Here is a 21,133-nt window from a genome sequence, read left to right as displayed (position 1 = left end):
CGTACTAGTGAAGAAGCAGATAGACTTTGGTGGAAATTAGATAGCAAGGAAATATTCAAGGTGAACTCTGTTTACAAGTTTTTGGCCATGGAAGCATATATGAAAGACCAAAATCCCCTTCCAAGTTGACTGTTTTACTTGGTTATTGGCAAGAGAGCCTGTTTTGACACGACAGAAATTCAAGAAGAGGAAACTCTCTTTATGTTCCAGATACTACCTCTGTGGTGAAGTGGTTGAGACAGTTAGTCATCTATTTCTACAATGCAGGATAACTACACAACTATGGAGGATTTTTCTTAGCCTTAGGGGCATTAGTTAGGTCATGCCTAACAAAATAACTCACTTGTTATATTGTTGGGAGGAAGCAGGAGTAGGAGCTGCAAACAGGGACAGATGTAGAATTGTCCCAGCTTGCAGCTGGTGGACAATATGAAAGGAAAGGAATTCAAGATGTTTTGACAGCAAAAACTGTGGTCTACAGATGGTCAAACTGTCTTTCTAATTTCCCCAGCTAGCATCGCTTTTATGCTGGGTACTGAATTTATAAAACCATTTTTTAGTAGGAAATAAAGGAGACAAGTGATAAAACTAAGGAAGGGGAGGTACAGGGGAATTCTCAACAATTTATTCCTCTTAGTGATCCGAGACTGTGATGCCTCTGAATGCAGCAAAGAGGCAGAGGGCAAAACAAACCAATGGGTACAAGACAATATCCTCCGACTCAGCCAAATGTTTGGAATGTCTTTTGACGGTTGTTCTGGGGAAGCTTTGACCCTTCTGTTAAAAATTGACCAAGAAGGGAAAAGGAAGGCTTCTTAGCCTCGAGTGCTACAGAACATAAGGACAAACAGATAATCCCTAAAGAGCTCAAAAATTTGATCTTTGATGTGAAGTTCAAGGATGGAGAACCTAGGAGTGAATCTAGAAGCAGGGGGAGAATATATGCCATCCAGTTACAATGAATTTAAAAATTCTATCATGGAATGCTAGGGGTTTAAACATGGAGAATAAAAGAAATTAGGTGAAAAGCAGAATACAACAGGAGGGGGTAGATATTATAGTTTTGATGGAGACAAAGCTGAATGGGGCAGTGGGGGATCATATACAACAATTAGGGGGGAACAGGTAGATGGGGGGAAATGGCTGGAAGCGATTAGCAACAAGGTTGGAATGTTAGTTATGTGGGACAAAAGATCATGGAAAGGGGAGATGGTGGAACGTTAGTTCAATGAAGAACTAATTTGGTTTCTCACAACAGTCTACGCATCTTGTGATAGAAATGAAATGATGGAGTTGTGGAAAGAATTAGGCGCTATGGAGGCCCTGGGTAGTATGTGGGGATTTCAATACTACTAGGTTTGCCTCCGAGAAAACCAGCTTTCTAGAGCCGTGACAGATCTGTCCAGCTGTATCGACGAATTGGAGTTGATTGACCTTTATTTGGGGGATCATACACTTGGAGAGGAGGGGCAAACCATAGGAATGCCTCCAGGATTGATGGATTTCTATACTCGTTCCCATGGGATGAAATTTTCCTTCAAATTAGGCAATGACCAAAAGACCTTCAAGAGATCTTATTTTTAACTTTGGAAAGTGGTGGCTTAATGTAGAGGAATTCAAAAGTAAAGTTCATGAATGGTGGAGCTCCTTTGAAGTGTCAGTTAGCTACTAAGTTGAGGCTGCTTAAAACAAAACTGAAGGAACAGAGAAAAGAGAATAGGGGGAACTAGAAGGCAAGGAAGGAGCAAAGTTTGAGTCGGATAGGGAACATGGAAGTTACTCAAGAGTCTAGATCTCTTATTGATAATGAACAGATACTAAAGGTACACTTGGCCATGGAATACGAGGAGGTGGCAAAAAATGAAGAAATTTTTTTGTAGACGAAGGTCTAGAATTAAGTGGATCAAGAATGGCGATAAAAATACGAAGAATTTCCACAGAATGGCAACACACAAGAGAATCAACACCATTGAGTCATTAATGATTAATGGAGAATTAACTTCTGAGCCAGTCTCTATTGTGGATTTTTACCACCATTTGTATTAGAGGTAGAAAACTGGAGACCCTCACTAAATATTCTTAATGTACAAAGAACAACAATAAAGGAGCAGAGCTGGTTATCTAGAGAATTTATGAATTCAAAGAGGTGCTAGAAGGGATAAGACTTTGTGCTTGTGATAAAGCACCTGGGCCTGATGGTTACACCATGGCCAACTTTCAGGCATTCTGGGAAATTATAAAGGGAAAAGGAAGATCTGATGCAGACCTTCCAAAACTTTCACTGTCACCAAAGTTCAGAGAAAAGTTTCAAAGCTACCTTTGTGGCTCTAATTCCTAAGAAGGCGGCGGCAAATGATCTAAGAGACTTCAGACCAATCAAACTCATTACTGGGGTCTATAAAATAATTGCCGAAGTGTTGGCAGAAAGGCTGAAGAAGGTGATAGACAAGCTAGTCAACAAAAATCAAATGGATTTCATTAAAGGGAGACAAAAATGGATGTTGTTTTAATTGCTAGTGAATGTATTGGTACTAGGATTAGAGGAGATGTGCCAGGGGTAATGTGCAAACTGGATATTGAAAAAGCCTATGACCATCTTAATTGGGACTTCCTGATGAACACTCCAAGACAAATGGGTTTTGGCCAGACAAATGGGTTTTGGCCCTACATGGCTCAAGTGGATTGAGTTCTGTATTAAAACCACCAGGTTCTCCATTTTAGTAAATGGAGAACGTGTATGTTTTTTTCCTGCTGAAAGAGGTCTTAGACAAGGAAACCCTTTGTCCCCTTTCCTGTTTATCATTGCTATGGAAGGCTATGGAAGGGTTGGACAGCTTGATGAGGAGAGCTTCTCTAAACAACTTGATTAGGGGTTTCAGAATCAAAAACAGGGTCAATGAGGTGGTGGATATGACTCATTTATTGTATGCGGATGACACAATAATTTTTTGTGAAGCAGAGCAGGAACAGCTCTGTCACATCAGAATTATTCTGGTAATGTTTTAGGCATGCTCTGGCCTTGAGGTGAACTGGAGAAAAAGTAGCATTTCCTATTAAAGAGGTCCAACACATTCAAGCTTTGGCCAATATATTGAAGTGCAAGATAGAGAGGTTGCCTACGGTTTATCTAGGTCTGCCATTGGGTGCTAAGCAAAAAGCAGTTAGCATCTGGGATGGTATACTAGAAAAATCAGAGAGGAGATTGGCACTTTGGAGATCCCGATATCTATCCCTTGGGGAAGAGTCACTTAGATTAATTATGTTTTAGACTCTCTGCCAACATATGTGATGTCACTTTTTCCCATTCCCGACAAGGTAGTCAAAGCTATAGACTCATTGAGGAGAAACTTCCTTTGGCAAGGTAACAAGATTGAGAAGAGCTACAACTTAGTTGAATGGATGGTGGTTCAACAGAGCAAAAGATATGGGGTTTGGGAGTAAGAAACCTAAAGATACACAAAAACAACTTACTTACCAAATGGTTGTGGAGATACAATTTGGAAGATCAAGCTCTATGGAAGGAACTCATTCAACACAATTACGGTCAGGAAGATCAATGGTGTTCAGAGGAAGTGCCATGAATATATGGTGTGGGAGTATGGAGGACTATAAGAAACCTACGGCTGGCTTTCAGAGACAATGTAAGGATAAAGGTTGGTCGAGGGAATAAGACTTTGTTTTGGAAGGAAGACTGGATTGGTCAAGGGTCCTTGGAAAATTTATTCCCCGGGTGCTTTCCATTTGCCTGAATCCTGACAGCAAAATACAAGAGGTTTGGTCTCCACAAGGATGGAATTAGCTCTTTAGGAGATTTCTTAAAGATTGGGAAAAAGAGTAGGTATCGAATATGCTTGGCTTTGATTAGAGATTTTCCTGGCACAAATCTGGAAAAGGATAAATTGTTATGGAGGTAACATATTGATGGTCAATTCTATGTGAACAAAATGTATAAAAGGGATCTAGCCACAATTGCGGGGACGAAATCAGGGCCATAGAGTGTTATATGGAAGAGTGTAGCCCCTACTAAGGTGAAGTGTTTCACTTGGTTGGTAACTAGGGGGGCTCGCCTGACACATGATAAACTTCAAAAGAGGGGAAAATTACTGTCTCAAGATGTTATCTTTGTAAAGAGGCTCTAGAAAACAACAATCATCTGTTTCTCCACTGCAAAGTAACAACACAAGTGTGGTCTCTATTCACCAATTTAGCCTAGCTAAATTTGGATTATGCAAGAACACACAACAGACCTACTAAGTTGTTGGGTCAGAAGGGAGGTAGTAAGAGGTAGAGGAGGTGGTGGAGAACAGTACCTGCTTGTATCTGGTGGATCATTTGGAAGGAGAGAAATTAGAGAATTTTTGTAGGGAAAGAATGCACTGTAGAGAAGATTAAGTGGAAATTAATTACCTCTTTAGGTTTTTGGTGTAAAGAAATGAAAATAGAAGAAGAAATCCAACTAGTGGATTTTATAGGAGGTTTGTAACACTTCTGGAGGCGTCCAGCATAGCCCTAATTGCTGAGGAATACAAAGTTACCAGTTTTAAAAAAAAAACTGAAAAAAGATACTGAAACACTACATCCATTTAGTCTTAACCATTATCTGCTTTAGTTTTAAGGAAATATATGACTACTTTTTTTTTTTTGAAACTGGTAAGGTTAAATTCTTCAGCATTAAGGGTATGTTGGCTACCTCCAAAAAGGAATAATTACAGATTCCCTATCGAATCTATAATCTGGTCTATATCATCTATACAAAGCTGTTCACACCAAAAAAGTAGAGATACTATACAATTCCATTTAACTTTGTGGATGGAATTGGATCTATCTTCAGAACATCTTCCGTTTCTTTTCTTTTCACTTCACTGGATCTTTTTTGTCACCATACTTTTTATGTGGTAATTATCCAAGTCAACAAAATTAGTCTAATGAATGCTACTTACACAACCTTAAACAAATTAATATGGACTAGCAGCATGTACTTTAATGCATGGTAGTTACATATTAACAAGGAAAAAGATCAAACTTACCCTCAATTATTGAAAATAGGAATACTATACCCTACGTTTGGTTTTGGTAACATAAATATCCAATCCGTTTCGTTTATTGGCTCAGTTATGACCTAAAACCTAACAAACTTCCATGTGTGATTTTAATCCAACGAAAAAACTTTCAATACTGATGTGGCTACCCATAATTAATGGGGAGGAATGCTTATATTTTAGTAAAATGCCACGTTGAACCAAATAAGAAGATTTCAGAATGGTTGGTTAAGGTCACGTATGGAACTTGGATTGGGACAGGAGCAATGCTTGTTGCAACCAGGTTAGGTGCCGGTATAGCGATAATTGGAACTGGCCTTGGAGCTATTGGCAGTGGCCTAAGTAATGCTGGAAAACTTATGAGAAACAAATTGACAATTGACATTCCAATAGTTCAAGAAGAGTGGTTTCCTCAAGATTTACTTGCAAGTACTGATTAGTTATGTGAACTAATCGACACACAAAATGTGCTATTAACATCAATTTTACAATATCACTACCACTATGCCTCAATCTCAAGCAAGTTGAGCGTTGAAGCCATTCAGAGTTGGGAAGAAGCTGGAATGCAGTCTAAGAGCAGAGAGCTTTTGATATGGAAGGAGAGGAATTCCAGATCTTTTGATAGTATAGAAAACAGTCTTGCAAAAAGTCAAGCTTAATTGCTACAATGTTGTTGGTGTAATCAATCTTACTCCAATGAAACTATCTCACTAATTGATGTACTAGACTCAGTTTAGGATCAGATAGCTGGATTTGATGATCTTATTGTAAATATGGTTCAGCACTGCCTATGTAATGTTGTAGAAATATACAAAGTTTCCTGTTTCAAAAAAAAATCTGGTCACGAGCTTAAATTTATAGTCTCCGAATTGTTGGTACAACCATCTATGCCTGACTGTATAATCATACTACCTTCTGCATTTTCATAGTTGAAGAATTATTCAACCTAGAGTGAAGCTAGATGGTCCACCTAATGAACTGCTACCTTAAAAGTAAAAGTACAGAGTTGCTAGCAATAGCTGGCAAGCTGGCGACTTTATATCAGTCGTTATCCCCCTACGATCAAATATAGGTGTGGAACATAGATAATGTCATCAAACATGTGCAGTCCAGAAAAGGGCATATCTTTGCCAACCATCATATCTACATATATAATAATGTGGAAGTGATACAAAAGAAATTATTTGCATTAGCAGTAACAAACAAAAAAATGGGTTCTGGTGAAGGCTACAAGCAAAAGGGCAAAAGAAGATAATAGATGGTCAAAACAATGATATTCAGAATGTACAATGCTCCGGAACCATAAGATGTAAAGTAGAAGACAAATTTGGACTATGAGGTAACAACCGATATGAATTTTACTTACATATTTTTCAACTTCTAGAATCTTCTTTTGAAGTTCTGTTCTTAATCGATTATTCTCATCAACCTGTTAAAGAAAATATACATATAGGATCAGAAGACAATCTCTTCTTCTTCTTTTTTCATATTTTATAAGGTAAATTATTTTATAAATGATGGAAAAATCACATACAAGACAAGTGGTATACTGAAAAGCAGAGAACCTACAACAAAATAAGGTTCTCTACACAAGAGCACCAATCCTCTGTTCATGTAGCACCTCATAGGTGCACCAAAAAGAATTTAGAAATAAGAGAGTATTTTGCAACTAAAAAGAATCAAGCAACTTCTTCAGATGCTCTCATGTTACTCTCTCCAAAGAACCCACATAATGGTTGATGGAGCAACATCCAAACTGCCGTCTTCTCTTCCTCCTCCCGAAGGCCTAACCATACAACACCTCCTTCAATATTACACAGCACGAGCACCACTCATATTATCCCAAACCAATTTAGGACCAGCGACCATAACAATGTAGCGAGGTGGCAATGCAACAAGAGATGATCATCTCCCAAACATCTACACTATACACATGTAGCACCATCTAACATAGTCCTCCCCTTCCTTAAGCTCACTGTTGTCAAGATCATTCCCCTTGAAGCCAACCACGTGAAGAAACAAACCTTCCTAGGCGCCTTAGGAATCAAATAGACTGGTAAGCAAATCTGATTCTCCTCTCACTAGCAGGCAATGATAATATGATTTGACGGTATTGAAATGTCTGATCATCTCATCTAAAAGTTTAAGTTTAAGTTGTTGAAGAGAGCCCACTTTTATTATTAATTGTATTGTCAACACGCCCCCACACGAGGAGGGCTAATTCTTTTCATAGGTCAAACACGTGAAAATTCTTTTCGAACTCAAACATCTACTCTAATACCATGTTGAAGAGTGTGATCATCTCGAGCATACTTCTATTACTAAATTCTATTCTCAACAGACTAAAATATGTAATTCCTACTTTCACGCCATCTCGACAAATCAGAAATGTAATATGGTGCATTTTGCCTATATAATAGATCAACCAAACCTTGTATTTTTTCCATCTCCCAATTGAATTGTCTGTTGCTATTATGTTTTTGTTGTAAGCAAATAAATTCATATGATATCTACTGCTACTATCATTGATGTTATAGACTCGACATAAACGTACATCAGTACAGCTATAGGATTACATTTGTACATATGGTTTCAGTAAAACTCATGTACTGTTTTGTCCACTTATATAAATATTTACAATAGTCGTTGTCCAAAAAAAAAATATTTACATAGTCACCAATTTCAAATAAAAAGTTGTATGTTTCCATAACCATTGAAACTGGGGGTGGGCATTTGGTTCTTCGGTTCGGTTTTATCAAATTTTGGTTCGGTGTTTGGTTTTGAAAAAGTGTGAACCAAATAACAAACCATTATATTTCGGTTTGGTGTTTTTAAATAGGTTTTTCGGTGCAAATTAAAAATAAACTGAAAATAATCAGCTGTGCAGCATTGCAAAGCCACCTGATGAGTGATGGCTGCTGCTTGCTGCCGCTTGCTCCAAAGTTTTCTTTTGTTTTGAAATTGGGTCATGGGTGGATCAAAAAATTAATATGTTTTTGGGGTTAAAATTTAATATATATAATTAATAAAATTAAAATGTAAATTTAAATTTAGTTAATAAAATTTTCGGTTTTCCGGTGCACTTGATTTGACCCTTACTCCAAATATCGAACCCAAAAAACCAAATTTCAAAAAAAAAAAGAACACCGAAACCAAACCGAAATACCGAATTAATTTGGTTCAATTTGGTTTTTCGGTTTTCCGATATTTATGCCCTCACTAATTGAAACCCCTTCGTGAAACCAAAACTTCCTCAGCTCTTATACAATCTTATCAAATGATCAAACATAGTACATAAACAGGGTAGCGAAATATCCTAAGACACTAAATAGATCGCATATCTCTATGTTCCCTTAATAAATAAATGTTTATGATTATATACTATTACAAGCTTTCAAATACAAATATAACTACAAGATTCACTAGTCCAAAAAATCACAAATAATAGTAACTAGTTGTTCTTTAATATAACTATTCCACATGGTACGGACAGTCTATCCACGTCGACATGAATCTTTTTTTTTACAAAATATAAACTTACTGGTAAAGTTTTACATTTAATAAAAATTAAAATCAATATTTAAAATTTGAAGTTCTACCCCTTTTTTTTTTTGGAGAATTTGAAATTTGAAGTTGAATTTAAAATTTGGTGCAGATTTCATAATAAATGCTGATTTCAAATCAAAATTTGAAATTGGGGTCTCAAATCCTATGAACAAACACCTACTAAGAGGCCTACCTTGAGCAAGACCAGAAACCAAAAAACAATCATTACAACTATAATGATGCACTGCTCGACACAACCATGGTATTTTTTATACTTAAGAAAGATTGTTGTAAATAAATGCAACTAAGGAAGACTGATTCTAGACTTCCGGTTCCTGAGAGAACCTTTGGCTATTCCAGTCATTAAAAATGTATTCATGTTGCCAACAAGAGAAGGAGCAACTCAAACAGGTAAAGAAGATATTAGTTCTCATACCTTCTTTCATTTCAACTTTTTCCTATTTCAGTCGATAAAAAGACTGCTACTTGAAACCCAATGGTTCTACTTTGATGCAATTTGAGCTGGCTTTGCTGGTGAAAGTAAAGGCCTATATGCAATTATTCTTTGACTGTTGGACCGGACAGTGACTGATGTTATCATTTATCTATCTCTAGACTACTTTTTGCAATTCAGTTAGCACAACATGGCATAGCTTGTTAAAAGGGAGGCCTAGAGTTATCCATCTTGGATGGGATAAAGATATAGGTCCAGGGCAACAGTTTTATCTAACATATAACCAAGAGACATTCAACATTGATCCTATTGGAATGATTGAAGTCCATTTGCAGTTTACATAGCTTCTATTTAACTATCTTTGCAGAAAAGGCCTATATGCAACCTTTGACTGTTGGCCGGCCAGTGACTGATGTATCATTTATCTATCTCTAGACTACCTTTTGCAACTCAGTTTGTGCAAACATGGCATAGCTTGTTAAAAGGAAGGCCTAGAGTAATTTAGAGCAACAGTTTTATTTAAAATATGAGCAAGAGACATTCAACATTGATCCTATTGGAATGATTGAAGTCCATTTGCAGTTTACATGGCTTCTATATTGAAACAACAAAAAGAAAGTAGACTCATCACCACAGTTAGTGAAACCATTCTGTGAACATATGAAACAAAAATAGAAACTGTTCCCAATAGATTGATCAACAGTCACTACAACCGGTCTATGAACAAGACATTCACGTGTGGGGGTGGGGGTGAGGGTGGGGGTGGGGGGGATTAGCAAACCTGTTGCTTAATGGTGGCTTCAGCGGCTTCGACTGCTTTCAGAACCTGAAACAACCCATCATTGTTCTTGGGATTATTTGAATCATTCAAATTCCATCCCGCAAGTTTAGGCACCAAACTATCCCCTCCATTTTCCATCTCCCTCTCTCTCTCTCTCTGTACTCCCTCAGCCCTCTGCCTTCAACCGTCCAACAATTGTCTTCTTTACTACAAGAAAATTCAAAAGAGGCGTAAAAACCCAATCTCTATCAGAAAATGGCATAAATAAACCATGATAGACACAATTTTGACACATGTATTTCCCCATAATTTAAACAACACAAAACCAAAATCAAAGAAAACAACAGAAATGAAACAAAACTCCAATAGCCATATGAATAAATAACATAATAAAAAGAACCTTTAGAATAAGGAATATTACCTCAGTTCCCTATTGAATACATCAATATAGACATGAGAAGTAGGGGAAAATAAAGCTGATTAAAAGCAGAACATGTAAATAGATACAGGAAAGAAGAAGATGACTTTAAATTGGTTGTTTGGTGGGTGAGGGTTAGTCTAGTGAGGGTGTGGAGGCATGTGGTATTTATCTGTCTTTACCCCCCTTTCTGTCTTCTTTGTTTCTTTTGGCTTCTTGCCTGAAACAAAGTTAACTCAGAATTTCCGTCTAGCTGCATTTGGTTTTTCTTTATTATCTTTAAATCATTTTGTTAGTATTTTTTCTTTCTTTTTTCGTGAGAATACTACAGATGGGGGTGTTAATGGTTCGGCTTTTGATTAGACCAAAATCAAATTAATTTAATCGGGTTTAAAAAACTTATAACCAAACTAAATTTTTTTTTAAAAAAAACATTGGTTTGGTTCTTATCAGTTTGGTTCAGTATCATTTCTTTTTTGTGAAACTGGTAATATGTATTCTTCAGCATTAAGGGTGTGCTGGCAACCTCCAAAAGTGTGCTTACATAAATAGCTAATTAAAGTAAGCCTAGGAAATCAACTATCTGATTCCATTCGCTTTAATATAATATGACTAGCTATATTATAAATTGATTATAGTAAAACAACACATACACAATACAACTATTTCAAAAAAGCATTAGGTATCAACAAATTTCTCTTTACTATCACAATATGGATGTATATGAATCTTCTATGAAACAGTGGCAAGCTCTCCCAGGCCGAAGAGGCTCCATAAGCGCAACTACACCTATGGCCCGTCAACATACTTTTCCACTGGCAAAATGCAATATTCCAGCTAAGGCTGCACAACGCCACAACTGGCCCAACGGCAGCAACACCAGCAGATACACAGAAGATGGTTACACCGGAGAATGGGGTTAATAAACCACTACCACCCATCCAACTCTCTCAATGAGTGGAAGGTGTTAGTAGTGGATCTAAGGCACATCAAGCTCCGACGAAGGGATTATAGTTGAAAATGAAGCTTCCAGTGGTTACAACACCAGACTCAGCTCAAGAAGGCGGTGTACAGGTGGCAGGGTAACTCACCTTTTCTATGTGGAGCATACCTACAGTGTTTGCTACTGCCAATCGAGATCCAAACAAAGATAAATAACTCAGCTACTTCCTCCAGTTTTAAAAGAGTAGGTTAAGGTCAGAAAGCTAAATCCAGAAGCATCGGAACAACAAACTAGGAAGTGGGACAGTGTAATGATAGGGTATGTAGTAGGGAAGAACACCCCAATTACAGAAATGCTCAAATTTGTGTATGCTATCTGGAATCTTGTCACAGCACCTAGGGTCGCTAAGACGAAGGACACTACATATTCAGGTTCGAGGATGAACATGATAAACAAAAGGTCCTTTAAAATGGCCCTTACACTTTTGATTCTCGGCCGATAGTTCTTAAACAGTCAAATCACAACTATCATATGGATATGGATATGGGTAAGGAGTCAATTCGACAAATGTCATTGTGGGTTACCTTCCCCAACCTACAAATTCATTACTAGTCAACTGAAAGCCTAAGTAGAATTGCACACTATTTGGGGAAACAGAAACCAGTGTGTACTGATAAATTGACTGCTGAAGAAGGAAGGATCTCATATGCTCAAATACTGATTAATTTGAATGTGACCCAACCCCTGCCTGAAGTAATGTTTATTGAGGAGCCTAATGGAACTAATAGAGAATAAGAGGTGGACTATGACTGGTGGACTAAATATTGCAATGAGTATATGATCATAGGTCATGAAACTGAGTATTGCCGTCTGATCACTAAAGCTCCACCTGCCAAAGTAGTTTACAAAACACAAGAGGAAGAAACAGGCACCTACTCAGTGGCAAGTAAAACTATAGTCATTAGTCAGCCAGAGACAATCATACCTCTGGCAAAGCCTTCTGATTCACAAGCTATATTACGGGATAAGTTCCTGAGCACAGATACAAGACAGAAGCAAGGACAAATGGCAGCTGAGACTCCAGGGTGAGATAACCTTCACGGCTGATGAACATACTGACCTGACCTCAGTTTACTGGTGTTTGTGGATGAGTATGCAGAATAAAAGGGTCCTGAGCAGCCCTCAGAGCCTTCTGTTTTTGGAATATAAGAGGGCTGAACCAGCCCTATAAGCACAAGGAGTTGAAACCCTTTTTGCTTAAGAATAAGATAGATCTCTTAGCTGCTTGACGACTAAAAAAAAAAGAGCTGACGATGTTAAAAAGTTCCTGGGAGCTGAGTGGCCTTCAGTAGAGACGAGACCACCAAACCCACGAAACAAAGAAAAACCCTTAAGAAACCACAGGCATTGAAGTGACGGTTTTGAATAGAGATTTCTATTCCACAAAATCGTCACTTGAAACTAAGTTATGGTGTTCCCTGAATCAATTATTTTTGAAACCCTGAATCCCTCATCAAAAAGAAAATGACTCATTATTTTTGTACTGCGAACCCAAAAGACCAAATACGGAATTTTGTTGACCTGGAGGAAGGTATGAGACATCCCCGAGTCTTGTGATTTTAGCACTTTCGTTTTTATCAACTTATGTTTAGCTTACACAAATTTTGGATAAATTGTGTGACAAGCCATGATGTGCTCAAACTTTTATTGTTGAACTTTAATTGGTCTTAGCGTAAATGCGTAACCACATGCGTGGTCTTGACATACACCGAGTTAGAAGCATAATTGTTTTCTTTGCTCGAGTGCATCCCACCTAATTAGTTTTGTCTACACGTCTTGGTAATAGTTAATTATTAGAACAATTTTGGCCAAGATGTGTCGTTTTAAGTATCCCATGAAAGATATGTAACAGAATTCTTAATCGAAACAAACATTTTAAAATGTGCCCAATGGTCATCTAGCGTTTGAGGCATTTGTTCATCTCTTGTAATTCGAGACAACTAAACTTATCCATTATTTCACTCTTTCTTATTATTCAAAACGAGCCTTGGATCAATCCGCAACTCATCTTGCTCTCTCACAATCAATGGGGCCTTCGTCATTTCATACTTCGAAAATAAAGCCCCCGGCAGCAATCCAATATTTCACGATTGCCCATAATTAAACATTCAACGAGAATAATTACAAAGATAATTTAAATATCCAATGTGTAAAAACACAATTATTTACTCAAACTTATTTAACATGTAATCTGCTCAATTGCTAAACATGCTCATTGAATTTTCTCAAAGAAGATTATTATGAAATGAACTAGACACCAAAAGCTCAATAAGACCTCCAACGTTAGCTTTTATAGCTTCTAAAATCTTCAAGTCTTAAAACCATTATATTTCTAAATTCTAGATAAACTTAACTTCTATGTTAGCTCATTAACAGTAAAGAAATAACAAAATTATGCAGTCTTTTAATTGATTAGCATGGATTCCAATTAATTTTTAGTCCAAAATCAAAACCCAGGATCAAGTCTCGATAGCTCACTTTTGCACATTCCTAAGTATAGAAGCAAGTGGTATCAAAAACAGAACTAATTTGAAACATTCAACTTAATCAACCTCAAACAAGTATAACAAATAAATCGCAAAAAAAAATGCATTTAACACATAAGAATAAAAATCAACGCCAAAACAAGCTGTAATAGAAAGAAATGAACCTCGCAAAATAAATTTTTGAGCCGTAAACAGAGACCTCCAATGGAGCCTTAATGTTCCCAATGAACTCGACAAGATTCTGAATTTTTTTTTTTTAACGAAACCGCACTTGTTCTGACTGAAAAATCTCGCGGATCTAGAATAATCCAACTGTTTTATTTGTCAATGAAATAGATTAATCAATGACAAACGATGGTCTGTGAGGCACAGGAGGGGATATTTTGGAGATTGAGAGAGATGGTGGATTTGAGGTTAGTCTTTCGATTTCCAGGTAGAGAGTTCACCGGCTTTAATGGATAAACCGTCGTAGAGCAACAGTAGTGCCGTCGTCAAACTCCGGCGAGCACGTGAGCTCTGTGTCTCTCTCCTATCCGTGCTCTCTGTATCTATCTCTATCCCACAAAGTACAGGAAATTGCTAAGTTTCCATAGTTTTCTTCTTTCTCCGATCTCTCTATCGCTCTCTTCTATCTGTCTATCTAAATTTTTAGGTCTTCCTTTTCAGAATTTCAGAAAATTGAAGAAGAAAAAGAAGAAGAAGGGCAGGTTAGGTTTAGTCGGGTTTTTTCTAAGTAACCATTGACCCCCTAATTGTAATTGGAATGACTTGAGAAATAAAAAGGAAATTACGTAGCATAATATCATAAAAGAAATGCACCTTTGTTTTCCATTGTATTGTTTTTGGTAACGACGAAAATATCTATTTTATATGTAACAATTCATTTAGTATAATCGCATTGTTAGTGTATTTTTTCTTTTATTGTGTCTGTTCTTATTATTTAATAATTATACTTTGTTTTTTTTATAGTAATTCTATCTGTACCCTATTTTTCACGTAGGTTTATTTACTTTTTCTTTTATAAATTTAATTTGTTTTTATTTTATGTATCGTTGAAATCTATTATTAGGTAACTGTGAAAATATTAATTTTATCTAACAATCAATTTGATTTTATTGCGTTGTTATCTTAATATTTTCTTCTTATTTTATTTTTACTTATTATTTAATAATTATATTTTATTTTTTTCTAACTTTTCATGATAATTTTACCTCGTACGCTACTTTCTTGTAGGATTATCATTCAGTGGATATATGATCTTATATAATGATGGAGAATGATACAATTTATCCAAACATTGTATTCATTAGAACAAGACAGTACGATACGATGCAATACAATACATTATGAAACAATAATGTAATAACCATTCAAACAAAATGTTAACGTGATACACACATTAACACAGCACGTAAACTAAGCTAGCGATATCAAATTAGAGTTAAGAATAACAAATACAGCTATATCATTTCAATTTTTCAAGTTTCATATACTGCTACAAAATATTTGTCGACACACATTTTAACTATCAATTGTTCACTTTTTCTATTTGAATTTTCAAACAATTGATATCCGTGGTGTGTTTCAACAAACATTTGGGGATAGTTTAGACTTAAGAGTCATGAAGACACCTAAAAATCAAAATAATTTTTTGAATTTCTTACATGAATTATTACGTGTGTGTGTGTTATCTATATAAACTATCACCAAATGTTTGTCAAAAATATACCTTAACTATCAGTTATTTATTTATTTTTTATATTTTAGTTGTGTCTAAATAAACATTTCGTGACATTGCAGTTAGAAAACTCACACACCTTACAATTACATCCTACACCAGTACTTATTAGTAATTAATATACTTCCTCCGTCTCTATTTACTTGTCCATGTTTTCTCTTTTAGATATCCTTATTTACTTGTCCATTTTGACAAACTAAGAAAGAACAAAAAAAAATTCCTATTATACGCTCTTTTAAACTTCTTGAAAATTTATAAATTTTAATTCATCCTTTTTGAAATCATATTTAATAAGGATAGAATTGTAACTTCACTATGTTAATTATTACTATCTTAATATGTGTGTCTTTTATAAAAACTAAATAGGAACAGAAGGAGTATAAACATAGGAGCTGTGGATGCTTCGATGACCGAAAAATAATATTTTTCGAAAGCTATTGATTGCATCCAGCTCTATGTATTTTTTATTAATTACAGCAAATGAATACTAACTTGTAAAATTACACACCTAATAATAAAAAGAAAATGAAAAGAAATATATCTATGATATGGGGAAATTTGTTTTAATTAGCAATCTACTTTTACAGATTGGGCAATAACTTGATAATGTAAAATGAATTTCGTAAAAGTTACACAGTGGTCTTTTGCTCACCTTTTTTCCCCTTTTAATACCCTCATATTAATCTCTTATGAATCCCAAAAAGAAATATATCGATGTTCACGTGAGTTGAATCATCCAGTAAATTTAAATTTCATTAAACTCACATTATGAATGAGCATGATGTTGGGTCATGTAGAAGTTGGCAAAGAAACTTTGAATGACGATAACAAAAATAAGTAATAATAAATAAATAAATAAGAACTCATAATATATTAAACTGAATCGATCAATTGACTTAAATATAAATATATATTTTTTAAAAAAAATATTGAGAGAATATATTTTTCCTAAATAAAATTTCCTTTAAAAACTACATTATGAATGTTATTGTATTGTTGTAGAAAAATCCTTTTCAATCTATAAAAGTTCAAAATACTTTTTTCATAAAAAAGAGTTAACCTAATTAATACAAAAGATCTTTTCCCCACAAGGCACAAACTATTTACTAATTAATAATATAACATAGATTTCAAATGAACTAGACTCAAACTAATGATTCCTAAATATTAGTATGAGTTAAGTACTAATAAGTTTTTTTAAGGCCTTGTTTCTTTGCATTTAATGGTAGGCCTAGATCTTAATCATTCATTTTCAACTCATTAAATATATTTGTCTTTTTAGGTCTGAAATTTAATTATTCAGTTTCTTATAATCAGATTAGCAAAATCAGAAATATTAAAAAATTAGATTTGTAGGAAAAGCTTGACATTATTTAATATGAAAAATTGTATATAATAGCAAACTATTAATTTAAATTTAATGATATAAACATATTTTGATTTAATTGTACCCCATAGCAAAATGTTGCCATGTCGCTTATCTTCTGGTGAATTTCGCTCGCTACTCTCGTTTTCATTGGCACTCTCCCTCGCCTCTCTCGTTTTTATACAAACACAAATGTACAAAATGTTTTTGTCTTTGTATAAAGCGAAAGAAAATTGTATATATACATATATTTTCGTTCCCCTCTTTCAGATCTCGCTCGCCACTCTCACTCGCCTCTCTCACTTTATACAAACACAAATGTATACATTGCGTTTGTGTTTATATAGAGCGAGAGAAATTGTATATACAAATACAAATGTATATATTTTTGTTCTATACACTTATGATCATACAAATACGATCTTTCTCTATCCAGTTTTCTTTTGTCTTTTTCTCTTTTTCGCTAATACAAACACAGATTATATAATTGATTTTTATAATATGTATACCAAAACAGAAACAAATTATACAACTGCTTTCTTTTGTATATAGCGAAATATACATATTAATGTTTACTATGGGAGTTTTTGGCCCAAAACATCCTTCAACTATACTCCAGACTTAAACTACATCCTTAAGGTATCATTTTTAGCAGAAAAAACATCCTTTAATTATTCCCCAAACTTAAACTACATCCTTAAAGTATCATTTTTAGCAGAAAACATCATTTAAGTATTTGTAAGTGAACAACTTTCATCCTTTTGTTAGGTATTGTCAAAAAAACTAAGATATCTTACGAAAACATGAGCAGTTAACGTGACTATCAACAAAAATTATTATGCATAATTTCATTACTTTCTACCAAAAGTTCTTGAAAAATAAAAAAAAATCTTAGAAACTATTGCTTATGGAAACTAAAAATGATTGGAAGGTGTGAGCATACATGATTTGTCTTTTTCGTAACGGAAAGAAGTTGGAGATTAATTATTTTGAGTTTTTGACCAAACTCATCCTTAAACTATATCTCAAACTCAAACTAAATCTTTGAAGTATCATTCTTATCATAAAACATTCTTCAAGTATTTTAAAATAAACAATTTTCACCTTTCTACTTGAATTTATCAGAAAACTAATTGATATATCCCACAAAAAATAAGCCGTCCCTTCCTAATTATTATTCTTAGATATGCCAAGAATATTAGTGAACTTTTTCGTAATTGAATTAAATTTTATGCAAAATCTTTTAATTTGACCGTTTTTCATTCATTTTTCATATAATTTTAATTAAAAATATTACTACTTTATATATGTTTCTTCTCAATTGAATATGCTAGAGGCGACCATTTGTTGGAGACTTCCCCTTCTAATAATGTAGAATGAAACTCAAATACGGGACATAATCAATATTTTGGTCACTTCGATATTAGATTGACCCAAAAATCTATTAATTTAATTGGTTAAGAAAAAGACAAAAATAATTAATCTTTAACTTCTTTCCGTTACGGAAAAAGCAAATCATGTACGCCCACTCCTTCCAATCATTTTTAGTTTTCATAAGCAACAATATCTAAGATTTTTTATACTTTTCAAGAACTTCTTGTAGAAAGTAATGAAATTATGCATAATAACTTCATTGTTTTGATTTGTTTCTTATTTTTATTTTTTTCTTAGATAAAATAGCAATTTTAGCAAGTTTTTCTTTTTACTGATTTAGCTTTAGGATAAATAAACATTACTTTTCAAGAAGATATTAAAAATAAAAATTGAAGTTGGAACTTCATTGTTTCAACTAAGTTTTTATTTACATATTAGATAGTTAATTTTAAAAATTAAATATCAGTATTCAAAGTATTATTTTATATTAGAAGATAATATTATTTTGTTGAAATGAGATTTTTATAATATTTTTTTCATATAGTATTTAATTTCACATGCATATTCAGATAAAACAAATGATTAATTATTTACTATTCTGATCTAGAGATAGACATTTATATATTAAAGCACATCTTAATATTCATTTTATATTTAGATTCAAGCGTCTTAATATTAATAAATACCAACGATGCCTAATTCTCCTATTACGGTTTTTCCAGTGTACTATCTTTAACCAAAAAAAAAAAAATTGATATAATTTCTAAACATTTCTTATACTTTTACATAATTCTTATCTTTTTACATATTATTTTAAGTTTTTTGAAATTTAGAATTTTGAATGGTCTAATAAAAGTTATAGTTCATAAATATTAGTAACTCTAATAAAACTCAATTCAAAATCAAATCAATATTAATGCTAACAAAAAGAAATAATTTAACTCAACATTAAGAATGACAATAATGTTTTAATATTTCTTCTTTAGTTTTATATCGATTTAGACATTTAAAATACTTAACCTCAATTTAATCCTTCTTTAATGTTTAATCATGTAATCAATCCTTATTAGACTTATTTTGGATTGACTTAAAAAATGCAGCTATTAAGTTAAAAATAAAAAGTCAAACTGAAATGACTTCTAAGTCAAAAAATAAAAAGTAAAGGGAGAACCACTTTTGATTTTTAATTTATTTAAAGTCATTTCAAACATATTTTAAGTTATTTTTAACCTTGTCAAATACTTTCTAACTTATTTTAAGACACTTTTTTGACTTGTTTTTATTTTTTGTCAAACACTTCCAGTTGTCAAAAAAGTGACTTAAAAGTAGATTTGACCAACTTTAAGTCAATCCAAATAACCTAGTACTTTTATATTATGATCGTTTCATTATGACTTATTAATTTGTAATTTTAGTTTATGCTATTTCATTGTTATTTTTTGTTGAATATTTGTCATCACGCATCTCATATTTTGTGTGATTTTTTTTAGAAACTCGTTAGATAGTTATATTTTGTTAGAACTAAAGAAATATTTGGAGCACAAGTTAATTATATGTTTATATGAGTATTTTATAGAAAAAAACGAAAAACCCCCGGAAAAATCCAAGGTTCAAAAACTCAAGTTTTATTAGTTTGTTTTGATTCATAAATTCAAAAATTCAACATAAATAATTTGATTTGATATTTTAAAATCGTGAACCAATTCGGTCATGTACCTCTAATCTCAACCATTATCTATTTTAGTTCGAGAAAATATGTGATAGTTTTCTCATATTCCTTCCTCGCGATTGCAATATTAGAGTGACATGCTTAAATACTTATCATAAAATATTAATCTTTCTCAGGCAAAAGACATAAGAAAACATCTATCTTCGATTAAACAACAAGATTGAATTAAATCCGATCAGTAATATTATTGTCATATTTTTTAAATAACTATAATGTTTAGGGTTAGCTTGCGCACACATTAATTAAATGAAAAAAGAAATTATGTAATATTTTTATCTCTACTGAAATTTAAACTTAATATCTCATGATTCTCAACTCACTTCATTATTCAGTAGATCACACACTTGAATGTAATCTCAATAATATTAGTGTATGTATAACTTAAAATATAGAGATAACTACACTCTAATGCAACTCATAAAATTAATTTACATAATTTAGCTAAAATTTTCATTACTTACCTAAATTGACCCAATTTCATGCCTTCCACTATAATAAAACTTCACAATTTCTACCAATATTATTCTTATTAGATTTGTTTTCACAAACCCACATCATATACACCTTATTTCTGTTACCCTCTACCATGAAAAATAGGATAGATTTAGCTACCCAACTAACAATAGAATTGATTTGGCATAATATATAAATATGTCCTTTAACTTGGTTTCGAATCACATTTATGCCCTTCAACTTTGGGTGTCACGACCCAAAACGGGTCGCAAGTGGCACCCACACTTATCCTACGATGTGAGCGAACCAACCAATCTAAACCCCAACATTTCAACCATAATAAAACAGAATATAATGCGGAAGACTTAAAACTCATTAACGGAATCAATTAATAATGTCTAAAATTTAATACTTATCATCCCCAAAATCTGGAAGTCATCACCACAAGAACATCTATCCTCAAAATTACTAAATCTAAGAATATCTAGGAAGCTAAAATAAATAAACAGCTAGTCCATGCCGGAACTTCAAGGCATCAAGACATGAAGAAGAAGATCCGGTCCAAGCTAGAAGCATTAGCTCACCCTGAGATCTGACGTGATGAAGGCTGGCTAGAGTTGCGGTTGAGTTGAAGACAATGGCACGTTTGCTGCACTCCACAAATAACAAAGAAAAACAATTACAAGTAGGGGTTAGTACAAAACACGGGTACTGAGTAGGTATCATCGGCCAACTCAAAATAGAAA

General features: G+C 33.8%; 1 protein-coding gene across 5 annotated transcripts in view; it reads right to left on the bottom strand.

The window, feature by feature from the left end:
* LOC107011554 overlaps window positions 1–14,548 on the bottom strand; it is a 28,845-nt gene extending 14,297 nt beyond the window's left edge. For 2 of the 5 annotated variants that reach the window (XM_015211099.2, XM_015211102.2), the window contains exons 1-3: window positions 13,892–14,495; window positions 9,821–10,027; window positions 6,406–6,468 (exon numbers count right to left, since the gene is read on the bottom strand). In XM_015211099.2, the coding sequence (XP_015066585.1) occupies window positions 6,406–6,468; window positions 9,821–9,958 (201 nt within the window). In that variant the 5' untranslated portion in view covers window positions 9,959–10,027; window positions 13,892–14,495. Of the gene's footprint in view, window positions 1–6,405; window positions 6,469–9,820; window positions 10,028–12,166; window positions 13,368–13,891 lie in introns of those variants that run through there. The other 3 variants (XM_015211101.2, XM_015211100.2, XM_027914617.1) reach the window with 3 other exon arrangements.
* Between the last annotated feature and the right edge of the window lie 6,585 nt (window positions 14,549–21,133).

This window comes from Solanum pennellii, chromosome 2 (genome assembly GCF_001406875.1).
Source record: "Solanum pennellii chromosome 2, SPENNV200".
Taxonomy (NCBI): domain Eukaryota; kingdom Viridiplantae; phylum Streptophyta; class Magnoliopsida; order Solanales; family Solanaceae; genus Solanum; species Solanum pennellii.
This window is presented reverse-complemented; position numbering and strand designations above follow the sequence as displayed.